At 39.2% G+C, this 13483-nt stretch overlaps 2 protein-coding genes across 3 annotated transcripts in view; one reads left to right on the plus strand and one right to left on the minus strand.

The window, feature by feature from the left end:
* B3GAT2 (beta-1,3-glucuronyltransferase 2) overlaps window positions 1-1852 on the plus strand; it is a 142333-nt gene extending 140481 nt beyond the window's left edge. The window contains exons 3-4 of the mRNA XM_075268362.1: window positions 789-937; window positions 1718-1852. Of these exons, the coding sequence (XP_075124463.1) occupies window positions 789-937; window positions 1718-1804 (236 nt within the window). The 3' untranslated portion in view covers window positions 1805-1852. The remainder of the gene's footprint in view (window positions 1-788; window positions 938-1717) is intronic.
* A 473-nt stretch (window positions 1853-2325) lies between these two features.
* The window catches only part of SMAP1 (small ArfGAP 1), a 151994-nt gene continuing 140836 nt past the window's right edge, over window positions 2326-13483 (minus strand). For both annotated transcript variants that reach the window (XM_075268358.1, XM_075268359.1), the window contains one exon: window positions 2326-3122. In XM_075268358.1, coding sequence (XP_075124459.1) covers window positions 2994-3122 — 129 coding nt within the window. In that variant the 3' untranslated portion in view covers window positions 2326-2993. The remainder of the gene's footprint in view (window positions 3123-13483) is intronic.

The raw sequence follows: 13483 nt of genomic DNA on the forward strand, positions 1-13483 counted from the left end.
AAAATTTCACTTTGGAAGCATACTCAGAGTGACGGAAATTTAATTTACTTTACTCCCGAGCCGGCCATCAGGGAAATGTTACATTAAATGGTCGACGATCACCGTGCAGGAAAAATATTGTATTGTAAGTTTATAGACCGGGCATTTTCGGACACAGAGATGCCTAAAGTGTATGTGTTTCACAATAATTTTCTACTTTTATATGTATTCTAGGGAAAGGGGGAGATTTAGAACTTAAAAAAAAATAAATTTAACTATTTTATTAGCCCCTCCCCCTTCCCAGGAGACTTGAACCTGCAATTATTTGATTGCAAGTTTCAGACTGCAATACACTACTACAGCCTCAGTAGTAATATTGCTATGATAGGCTCCGTCACAGACACAGGTCAGCCCCTGTGATCTCGCTGTGCAAGAGCCGACCGGCAACTTTAGAGGTACCCACCCATACACATTGTTGGTAGGATATTTCATAGGTAGATGATTTCACAGTTAATACACAGATTCACTCTTGTAAATGGGAAAGACCTAGTGTAACAACAGATGTTATGTTGTCTATTGCTGTCAGAGTTCACCTTGGAAGAAACACTTAATGTAGGTCTGCAGAGGGGTAAAATACTTCTTGTCATTGAAACAAATTGTAAAAACTTTGTGCACATTTGACTATAAATATCATAACAATAAAATTACTTTCCCCCAAATCCTCTCTGCAGACCTCTTGCTATGACTTTGAAGGTCTTTATATTGATCAAACAATAATGGCATGTTCCAATCTCTGTATTCTCCTCCAGGATTTGCTGTGAGTCTTCAAGTGATCCTTTCAAGCCCTAAAGCTGTGTTCAAACGCAGAGGTTCCCAGCCAGGAATGCAAGAATCCGATTTTTTAAAGCAGATAACCACAGTACAGGAACTTGAGCCCAAAGCCAACAACTGCACAAAGGTAAAAGTGAATTGCAATATTTCAGCCTTTATTTTTTTTTTTGCAGATACCTTGTTCATCATAGTTTATGTAATACTACATCCAATCCATACCTCTAAAATTGACAGAGGGACAATACATGTAAGTTCAGAACTGAATCAAGTCATATCTCAATGAGGAACTGTGCTACTATTCCATTGCTATATACACACCAGTTACAACTTCACGAGCTTCGAGAGAAGCATTGATATTAATATAGAGTGTCTGTAGTCCAGACTGACCTGATAAAATGAAACAAAAGAAAATTAAAAACTAAATATTTCTAACTTGGAAATTCTGCTCTGAGCATAAATAAAACAAATGGCAAAAAAAAAAAAAACAGGTAAAAGTAAAACCTTTAGAAATCAGAACTAAAAAGTAGTATTACCAGGTCAATTTATGGAAGAATAATACAAAAGGAGAATTCTGACTTAACTAAGATCAGAACATCATTTGTTTCTATTTTGAACATGAGTATTTATAGATGTGTTGAGGACAAGTGAAGTAGTGGTGTGACATAACTGACTTATTCCAGGCGTGGCCTGTCAACCACTGCACCTTGTAACAGGGACCTATTCATAGATATATGAGCACTCAAAAAAAAATAAAAGTTCTAGGCGGGATCGGTAATGATCCCTAGAATAGAGAACCTATTACATAGTGCTTCAAAGTATAAAGCAAACTAGAGAGTGTAAAGTGCCACTTTAGTGGGAAGTTTTGATTCTTTGCAAAAGGATAACATTGTGTACAATTTTCTTATAGGTTCTTGTGTGGCATACTCGAACAGAAAAGGTCAATCTAGCGAATGAGCCCAAGCATCCTCAGGATACAATAAAAATTGAGGTATGATCTTCAAAATGCCATTCCGTGACATCCTGGAGATGAATCACCTACGGATCCATAGCTGTGGACTTCGAGATGATTAAGAAGCTGCCAATCTTTAACCTACCCTGTCGGCCTTTAACTGAAGCTTCAAGTTACAGGGATACGCAGAACCATCTCAAATATTTTGGACATTTTACCACTTGTGTGTTTCCTTGTACATGGCCTGCATGTTCCATACCACAAATTAATTTCAACTGGATTTTCGGCAATGCAGTGAGGAACCCCAACATGGTAACCTAGAAGGGTGATGATATTGGCCCTATCAACTGAAAGTAAAGCTTCCATAACACATTATATAGAACATTCCACTTACAGAAGTACAGCACACAGTTTAGCCATTTTCCTTGTCAGTATTGTAATAAACTCTAGCCCTCCAGGCTACATGAAATACAAACAATCTGGAGGTTTATAGATTAATACATGGGAGAAAACATTTCTTCAATACTAGGCACCTTAAAATGTAAACACAGTTAACATAAACCTGGATGTACTCGCTCTGAAGAATCCTATACCCGTTCACTGTAGTGAATGAGGTCTATAGGGAAAGAAGAATGCATGCAACATCACACCATACTGCATGTTCTGTGAAAGCCCAGTTGTGTATATTACATTGCCTTATAACACACTTCAGACCCTGCCGCATCCAGGCTTATGTTTCTTTCTTTTATATGGTGTTCTCTGTCCAGGACACCATAAACTACATCACAACTATTGAGAGATGCACATCCAAAAGAGATACATAAATGGTTCTCAAAATGATACATTTACAATCAATTTGCATGATAAATATACTTCAATAGGACCACAGGATAAGTAAGGAGGTGGCTTAAGGTGACACTTTGAAAATTTGTAATTACTAACATGATACCCAGTACCCTTAGATGTATTTTCTTTAAAAACATTGCACAAAAACACATTGGTTCAGAAACATTAGTTAAAAATCACGGGTCATGGAAAACTGCTGATATGTAATGCACCTTCTACTCCACCACTATCAAATCCCATCAAACTGACAAGGCGAGCCAATAAGCTCTTTGTATGGACATCTGGAAGGGAAAGAAGAATATATACATATTTAAAACAAGGGGCATGATGTGCATTAAAGCAAGGAATGTCAAAAGGATCCTCTTTATTGTGAGTTTGCTGGCTTCTCTCATTTCCAGAGTTGTGTGCTTAGAGTCTGACCAGCCGCGTTTCCAGACCATCCAGTGTTTGCTGGCTGACCAAAAGTCATGATATTGCTTGCACCGTTCAGGCTCATCCCACTCATCTGCTGATTCATCTGTGAAGCACAAGAACAAAACACCGCCTGTTACCAGAAGCACAAACTGAGGATTTCTATTGAATGGTGACGCCATTCCGGAATGGTTACAGGACAGTCATCCGTAAGCAGACTTACCTGTGCTCTATCACTAGACCATGACAATGTCAAACGCCTCAAAGGATGGAAGACTCATTCAATTCAACCCACATTTTACAACAACCCAAACATTTTTACTTCACCCCAGGCATGTGGACGCAAATCTATTTTATAAGTCATCACACATTTAACTAGGCAGACTTAAAATGTCCAATAACTTCCGACTCATCGTAAACCAGTACTAAGCATAACAGATGAATAATGGTTTCATAGAGTTCCTACTAGTCCTGAATATGTCTGTCATCTCATTTGCTAAAATAAATTATTGTAAGCACAACCTTGTTATGGTAATACTTTTATCCTCATTATAATTATTAGGGCGCATTCACACTATGTTCAGCATGTGGCTCGGGAAAGCTCCTGCTGAATACCTCAGAAGTATTCACTCAAAGGAAAAAAAAAAAAAAAAAAAAAGTGTAATTTTGGCCAGTGGGATAACATTTTTGTTTCATAGTCTACTAAGATTCCCTATACAGATGTATGCAATATATATATATATATATATATATATATATATATATATGTATATAAAAATATATATCAAATAATACGACATGGTGTACATGGACAATGTGTGCCACAGCATGCCTATACATTGGTATAAGTCTGAAGTGTCCTCTTGATGTATGTCTCCAACGTAAACTGCGAACACAGTATGCACGCACCAGTAATAGCCAAAATTACTAATGTGATTTGGTCCAATTTAGAGATTTATATTACAGATTTGTTTATGTCACTATCATTACATAAACATTTTATAGTACATTATAAAAACTAATACAAGCTCATAGGGAGAGTTGCTAAAGTGACTGTGGGCAAATATTGTATTTTACACCTACTATATCAGGGCATCTAGAAAAAGTGACTACAGAAATGGCTAAGAGGAGATATAAAATCAAATCTACCGTATGCCTGCCATAACGTGAAGTAAGGAACAGTGTTTAAAATGTTGGAAAATAGAATTAACTGAATTGGCATCGACGTTAGGCATCATATGATCCTGATGGGTCGACCTATAGCTATAAAATGTATACAGAAATGTATGCAAAAATAAATCAAACAGTGAGCTGTAAAAGTCATATTCCAATGAGCTGTTATTTATGGAATACAAGTATATTCATTGTAACACTAAATTTCTTTATGACACTATACCAAAACTAGGGATTTATTACTTTACATAGATGATGGAGCCAAGTGCTAATCCTCAATGATCTGTGTGCTATATAGAGTAATATAAACGCAGGGTTTGTTCTACTGATCATCTCTTCTATATAAAAATGAGTTTGTCTGTTTATCTGTGACTGACTGGACCGATCCTCCCCAAATTTGGCACACAGGTACATCGGGTGTCCTCTCTAGGGCGTACCATTCCTGAGATACAGTATTCCCAAAAAATTACTGATATTAGCCAATGCAAGTCTTTCACTAATATTTCAACTGATATACACAAGGCCTCATGTCCTTTATCAGACAATAGAAGCTTGTAGACTCTTAATGTCATCCACAACACCCTGCCCTTTTAAAGCTGACTTCCAGTAGCGAAAAAAAAACTGGCTGGGTGGAGAATGTTACACAAGGTCACATACACACAGCTTTACTCCAAGTTTCTATAACAATCAATCGCAGGTTTTCACTGATATCCAAACGGAGATACACATGATCACATCACGCTTATGGACGACCGGAAACTCGCAGGTTCTTCAGTCTTCACATACACACAGCTTTACACCAGGTTTCCATAACAATCAACCTATTCTTATAGGGCGACTACAGAAACAAAAAATTAAATATACCCGTGTGAAGCCGGGTCCTCTTGCTAATATCTGATATTTATGAATGGAGAGCTGATCATATTAGTGTTGCTGTTACTATGATCATAGGAGGAATTCTCATTGACCAAACATCCACCACAGCAATAACATGTCATATAGAGTAACATAGCCTCTCTTGAGCATGTGGTTGTCAGCAAAAAAAAAAAAAAATCTACTAATGGCACTCAAAATGGTTATCTACTAATTGGTTAGTCCTCTTTAAAGAAAGCTCCATTTTGGTACATTGGGTTGAATTACTTCAAGCTGTATGTAAATGAAGTCCTGCTAAATTATTGATAAACTATTGCAGCCAGCAACAAAAATCATACATAATCAACAGTCCTAAAGCAGTACAGATCCCAAGTATCTACAGGCATGTCAAGGCTTCAGGTAGGGGGAAAAACAGACTAACTAATGGCTTAATATATGCATAACTTGCTTTAATGAGGAGAACCAAATGTGTAAAAGGTACAGAAAAGAAATGCACAAGAACTGACCAATGAAACACAAAACAGAGATTTATTATTACCATCTTAAATATAGATGCCTAAGAACAAGACGAGAGGAGACAAATTTATGACAGTAACTCATTCTGGCGAATCTTTACACACTTTTGTTTAGTTTTATGACTATAAAGAATCTTGTTCTGAAAAATTGCAGGAAGTAGCCTGGCCTTGTAATGTTGGGGTAGAATGGGATGTCAGTACTTTGTTAGCAGTACTTAGTAGGTGCTGAGCAGCCTAGCTGAACAGATTGTAGGGGTGAGTCTAATAAGCTGGTGCTGCAACCCAAGTGAACAGAATAGGACCTGCTCTATATTTTGCAACGCAGACCCACGGTCCGCACACTGATCTGTGGAAATCACTGTCGTGTGCATGAGCCCATTGAAATTACTGGGTCAGTGTGCCATCGAGGAAAAACACAGACAGCACGCAAATGACCATAGGTGAGATCAATAAGGGGCTTAACTGCCTGACTGGCTCATATCTCAAACTCCACCTTCTTGCTGGAACATTCTGTAAAACTATCTAAAAGTTGTACTGGGAACCCATCTCCGGCGCCAGATGGTATATTTCACAGTAAGACAAAACAAAGACGACAGCTTCATTAAAATAACAGAGTATCATTTCATATATAACATTTGCAAACAATGGAATATTTTTTGACTAGCGGTGGCCTAGTGGGACAGCATTCGTTCCAAAATAAAGACCATACTATAAGATTAAAGAAAACCAAAACAAACACACAAAAAAACAGACCCAATAGGGAGTCCTATGCTGTTGCTACTGTGTTTTGAAACTGCCATATGCATGATCCCAAAGCCAAAAAAAAAAAAAAAAAAAAAGTCAAAGGTGACCACATTTCCTATCCAACAACTTCTTCTAGATGAGCTTACTGGGACATTGATCTCTTGAGCGACATTACGTGCAGGGTCACCTCAAAATCACAGGTTTTCAGTGGAGTGGTATGTGTGTATTATTTTGGCCTACACTTTAGTCATTTCGCTGGCAGACACAACAGCTTTATCTGAAGAAGAGATGATCATAAAAAGCTTGATGTAATGCTGAAACTGTTACCAGATGAATATTACACAATGTGGTTAGTTCATCAAAAAGCGCCGTCCTCTCTGCAACTAAGCAATTTTATGCAAGCCAGATAAGTACTACAAATAGGCCATTTGAAACGCACTTTTCTTTTCAGAAAAAGAAAAAAAATCAGATGGTTTTCTTCTTCTTTAACAATGCAGAGGTTAATGACAAAATTTCCCGTCTTTGTGATAGACGTCAATAAGTGCGGTTTATCAAGGTTAATGTGAGCCAAGAACAGTTTCATTTAGATCACAAGGGGCAGATATTTCCCTCTCTCTAAATTAATTTTAGTGGAACGATAAGAAAAAAAACATGGCAACTTAGATAAAAGCCTGTGTCAATATGCGCTTTATCCGGCAGGGAATTAGCAAGGCATTTATAATAATGACTGCGCAGTCACAGGGTCACTGGATTGCTTAGCCAGGCAAGATCCCAAATGCTTCACAGTGACAAATCACAGCAGCGGGATTAGATCAAAAGGAAAAATTGCTTTAATAAAACTTATTTTGGAGGAAGGTTAGGTTTTTTTTCACGGTACAATTCAAGTATAATAAAATAAAACATTTTCTTTTCATTTTAAATGATAAATTATGAGAAAAAAAGGGGAGTTCAGCACTAACTCTGAAGAGAAAGACTCTTGACCCTATAGGATCAGGAACATAGAGGTTAAAAATCCCCTCCTTCTACCCAATTCATTTTGAGAGGGAAGACAACGATTCTAAAGATTTGGCCTTTAGTCGCAATGTTCAGTGTGTAGTCTCGGAAAGAGATACGAAGATTAGCGGAGTTAGCTGTCTTGCAGTTCTAAGCTTAAAATGAAGACGATCTTTGAGCCCAGGAGACAGACTGTTCTAGTTGAATGTGCTTTTAGAGCCTTGGGAGGATCTTTCCCTAAGGCTTTGTAAGCTTCACATATGGCCCTTTTGAGCCAAAAAGCAATAATACCTCCTAAAGCTTTTTGGCCCTAGTTAGCCCCGTAATCTGGACAAATAAATCTGAAACCTTCCTCCGATATTCTGTGGCTTGATGACAAAGGAAAAAATACGTGTATAACATCTAGACTATGATTTAGGATGGTTACAGAAGGCAGGTAGAATAATATCCTGTGATGTCAATGTCACGACTTTTGGTAGAAAGGCTGGATGTGTTTTGAAAGTACCCATCGTCTGAGATGGTTAAGAAAGGTTCACAGATAGAAAGGGCTTGGAGTTCACATACCCTTCTAGTAATCAAAAAGGCAGTTTTCAAAGTGATGCGTTTGATAGAAGCAGAATCTATGGGTTCAAAAAGCTTACCCGATAAGCCTTGAAGAACCCAGTTCAGATTATAAAGAGTTATTAAATATCCAGTTCTAGGCTTTAGCCTCCCTAGAGCCTGGAAAAAGAAAAGCTCCTAATTCATTCAGTTGTCTTTAGTATTGTACATAAAACTTTTAAAGAACAAAGTTTGGCTTCAAGTTCTAAGAGAATCCAGATTCCGCTCTGGTTTATTTACAGCACACCACTATATATTTCCTGGTAAATTTTTGAAGTAACTTTTCTTGATGCCAAGAGTGCAAAAAATCTTCAGAAGAAATGTACTTCCCGGCTACGATTTGCCCCTTTCAGCAGTGTAGATTAGATAAATCTGGTTTGAGAACTGGGCTATGGCGGTAGAGACCTGTTATTTGAGGAAGATTAACTGGATCTTCTACTCTTAAAGCTGAACTAGCCTCTTTTTAAATAGAATGGGGCAATGAAATTGGAGGGAAACTCCTGAAGACGATTGGGCCATCTGCCCACAAAAAAAGGTCTTGATCTTGAGGACTCACACCCCAAGTCCTTGTATTTGTGGTTACTGAAATAACTGGATTGGATATCCACAGAATTCTCTTCTTTAGGGTGTGATGACACAACCACCATTTCAAAGATATCTTTTCCGAGGTGGGGAAGAAGATAGAACATGTGATTGAAGGGGTTTGGAGTGAAACTGAATTTATGGTACAGCTGAAAAGCAAGAGGTTATACCCAAAATGGACGTGGCTTCTCTTATGGTGCATGAAGTTTCCACCTGAAATCTGGAAATTGATGAGGAGGAGAAGAGCAACTTTACTTTCTAAATCTAGCAGTAGTCTCAAGAATTTAGTGACAAGTCAGACTTTGGCAGATTCCTGAAGAAACTGCACCAACTGAGATGATGAAGCGGCAGTAAGATTAGAAATAAAGGATTATTCTGATATCCTTAACTTTCAACAAACCATGATTTCTGGGAATTGATGACACCCAAAAGAGTAATGCCACAAATTTAGAAATACAGAGTTTTTCCCTTGAGGTTTAAAAGCAAACCTAAGTTATTTCAGGTGGGAAAGGTAAATCTGAAAATGACAATAAATCTCACATGAGTAAATATGCACTTTTCTGGATTAATGGAATTGTAGCGTCTGTCTTAAATCTTGAAAGGCCTGTATGAAGTAAACTGATTCAGGTACCTGACATTCAAATGGTCCTGTATGAAAAGTTTATTTTGAGGACTAGGAAAAAAAAAATAAATTGAGAATAGTTGAGTTGGCCTCTTTCTGCTAATGGTATAGGCACTACGGATTTTAACTGAATGAGGACACCTACTTCCATGTTCTTTTCAAGGATAGCTGACTAAAGATTGAGTAGGATGAATCTGTGAGGAGGTGGCAAAGAAAACTCTCTCTTAGGTTATGTTCACTTCTTCATTGGATTCTCCATAGCAGTGTGCGTCGAAAATCGATAGATGAAAAAGTGCTGCAAGTCCGACTTTTTCGTCCAGAATTTTCAGTTCAAAAGAACAGATGCCTGATGGATCCAATTATAGATAATAGGGCCTGTCTGGCCAGGTCGGACTATACGTTGTTCTGAACCTCTGAGAACCTAGCGTCAGAGTTCTTATGATCCATGGATTTTATGTCATGTCTGCAAATAGAGATAATCAGAACAAGCAGCAGTGATACTTACAAACAGGGAGGAAGGTTAGGATTGAGGAGAAAACCTCTACGGCATGTACCTTTTTTTGTTGCTCTACTTGCATCCCATACATTTCCCTATGTAGACTTTAGTATTGGAAAACATTTTGTAAGGTTCCACTTGTCTTTCTTTTGGTAAGCAGATTTTATTCTTATCCACTGTCCTCTCAGCGATATTATCAATGTCTCATCCAAAGATCAGTTTCCAAAGGAAGATCACATTTGTTTTGGGCTTAGTATCAGTCTTTGCCCAATACTTGACCCATAGGCACTAGAGTTGGGATAAAACTACTGAATGGGCAAAAAAATGGCAGACTCTGCGGAGGCATCTACTAAGGAAGCAGTGGCTAGTTTCAACATTGGAATAGAATAGAGAATTTGAGGTGTTTGATTCCCTAGATGCTGTTCCAGTTGTAACCAAATGCAGAGAGATCTAGCAACATTGGTGCTGTGATATTGAGTTTATATAATCAAGTGGAAGCTTCCCAGTTTTACTTCAGGACCCCTTACATAAGTTGCCTTAACCGAGATGAATCTTCAAAAGGGAAATTTCAAACCTACACATAATTTTTTGTTATTTCATCCAAAGACTCAAAATTAAAAGTGAAAATTATCTCTAAAGAGATTAGGATAAAACAACTTAAGATACTTGCATCTGCTGTTTGTGTATCTTAATAAGTTCAAGAGTTACAATAATGGATTCCACCAATCTTTTGCACAAATAGCGCATTTCTTAGTCTAGGATTTAGGTTTAGCAGAAGAGGAGTCTGTGCGTCCCTAAGGAAAAAAAAACAGTGCAAAGGTCAAAATACATACAAGAAAACTTGCTAGTCAGAGGCATGAACCGAAGCCTAAGCGTTACTACTCAGGGCTCATTCACATCTGCGCCTGGTCTCCGTTCTGCAGGTTTCCGTTTCCTGCACAAAACAGAGGCAGGAGATGGAAACCTGCAGGACTCTCTCTCACCCATTCATTTGAATGGGTGAGAAAGCTGTCCAGCCGTGAGCGTTATATGCTCTCCGCCGCGAAACTGTTTTTTAAAATCCGGACACAGAGTCGGACATGCAGTACTCTGTGTCCGGATTTAAAAAAATGGTTTCGCGCTGGAGAGCATAAAACGCTCACCGCCAGACCTGGTCTGGGATTACCGTCTTCTTGCATGCAGAAGACGGAAACCACAGAACTGAGTGCCGAACGCAGGTGTGAACCTAGCGATACTGAGCTATGGTTACAGATTCAGGGTACTGGGCAAGCTGATTCTCAGAGGCAGCCTGAGACCACACAAGAAGGGGCCTCTTACCTTACATAGGAGAAGGAGGAGAACAAATTCATAATTGCCACCTGACACTCCAGAATGGTAATGTCCTGTGGTTACTGACGTCAGACATAGATCCAACATCAGGACATGGCCCATGTCACCAGAAGTGACTAAGGCCAGGCTGTCAAAATAAAGGCCGAGTGCCAGAGCTGCTTATAATTGCATATGCTAATCCCGATCTAAACCAAATGGTGAAGCCACACGTATAAGGAGCAGGAGAACAACTTGATAAGTGTAAGGCTGTGTTCACACGGATGAATTTACCATGTTTTGTAACAAGAAAATAGGGCCATTCACAAACACAAAAGCAGATGCCTGAAGCACCTTTAACAGTCCTGGGCCTTGCTGAAGTAAGACTTTTAAACTGAAAAACGAGAGTTTTTGAAATTTTGTTATTCCATTACATTTTCATACACGGTTTACTGCGAAAACTTTGATGGACATCAGGTAATTGTTGGCGTAAAACTCGTTCTGTTCAAAATTGTTCAATGCTTTCCAAGTACTTAATTCATTTAGGCATACTTATACATATTAAAATTTCCTGACGCGTTGCAACAATTCTGACTTCGGATTTGGAATCTGCACACTCGATTTAGTATAGGACAAATGGTTTTTGCAAAGGAGCAGACGAAAAGTTTTTTTTTTTTGTGTGTGTGTGGTGTTATAAGTGTCAACCACTGAGCAATCTTAGGGTGCGTTCATACGATGTAAAGTAGAGCGCAATCTGGCACGTCTACGCATGTCAGCAGATTGCGCGCTGAAAAAGATCCCATTCATTTCAATGGGAGTTACGAGCGTATATGCCGCGTTATTTTGCGCCCGTGATTTTGCGGCCGCCTCAGACCTCCTTTGATATTATTCTGACTCACTGGGGAAGGGAGAAGCTAGCAACTGCTATCCTTGCATAAAATCAGACTATACACATCTGCAATAAAGCCTAATTTTAAGGTTTGTATAAGGACCACAACATCCTGACTCTCAGTCATTCTACTGAACAGAACTTAAAACACCATAAAAAATTATGGTGATCTAAAAGCGGTTTGAACAAATCCCAGGAGGTCCAAGCGTTGACAGATGCTAAAATGGGAAAGTCCATAACCATCTCACAAAGTCACAATAAAACCTTCCTGTGCTGTTGCTTTAAATCCTTTCCCAGCTATAAAGCTTTGCATGAAATAAGGGCACTTACAAATCTGCGAGTGATAAAGCTGTGAGTGCTGTGCGTGAGCATGTGCATGTGGGCAGCATTTACAACTAATTAAAAAGTTTGCCATCACCAGCTGCTCGTTGCTAATTAGTCTTCACATTTGTGTCTTGATAAGAAAAAAAAAATGACAGCGATGCCACCCAAGACTATCACATTTCACCCACAATTTGCAGCATTGCCTTCACAAGGAGACATGAACACAGATTAAGCAGAAGGCCTCTGACCACTCCACAAATACTAATGGAGACGACATTCAGACATCAGACTCCTTTATGTCTAACACCTTATATTCACATAGCAACATGGTCATTAACTACTTATTCAGTCCACTAGATAACAGTATAATGATAATATGAGCCGCTTGTAATGAAGAACGCGGTGACATACTAACACAAAGCGTAAGGTGCCCTGGTAGTATTTCTTTCCTCATGAGGCCTCAGCATCATGACAAATCTGTTTTATTTCTGGCCATCCTGTCATTGTATTAATGAATTGCAGCCTTTCAATGGTTTTCATACCATCAAGCAATACTGTGCTAAATTTGTGTCATAATTAGGGTTGAGCTGATCTTGACTTTTCAGGATCGATTTTAAAATCCGATTTCCAATCATTTTTCATTCGAACCCGATCCCAATTCCGATCCCAATGCAAGTCAATGGGAATCAACAATTGTTAGAAACCACGCTGTGTAGTGAATCACTAAGTAGCCAGAGGATTTTTTTTTTAATCCTCTGGCTACTTAGTCCCCCCCTGGTGTCCACTTACCTCCAGAGATGGCTGGTCCTGTGCCCCGTGCCTTCATTCTTCGCCTCGCTGCTGCTCCACGCTGCTTTTCTTCCTTCGCTGCCCCCTCCCTGCCAGGTTAGGAGAGTGTGGGCAGGTTAGGAGAGTGTGGGCGGGTACTGGGAGGGGAGACTCCCTGCCTTGTACCCGCCCACAGTCTAAGCCACAAGCCCTGCCTACCTAGCGCTTTAAACACTAACCTGGGAGGCGGGGCAGCGAGGCAAGAAGAAGGAGGGCACTGGAGAAGCCATCTCTAGAGGAAAGTAGCTGCTAGAGATTTAGTTTATCCTTCCATTTGAATGAATGGAGGCAGCCGGCGTGCAGGGGGTTAAGGCTGTGTGTCGGCTGCTTCCATTCATTCCTATGGAACTGCAGCGGAGCCTTCACACTGAATATACAGCATATACTCAGTGTGAAGGCTAAGCAAAAGCATTGTGGGAAAAATCACCGATCTCGATCCCACATAAAAAGATCGTGTTCGGAATTCCGATGGCAATCGTGAAACTTTCTCGATCGTCGATCGGAATCCGATCTATTCCGAACA

This window comes from Leptodactylus fuscus, chromosome 3 (assembly GCF_031893055.1).
Source record: "Leptodactylus fuscus isolate aLepFus1 chromosome 3, aLepFus1.hap2, whole genome shotgun sequence".
Lineage (NCBI taxonomy): Eukaryota > Metazoa > Chordata > Amphibia > Anura > Leptodactylidae > Leptodactylus > Leptodactylus fuscus.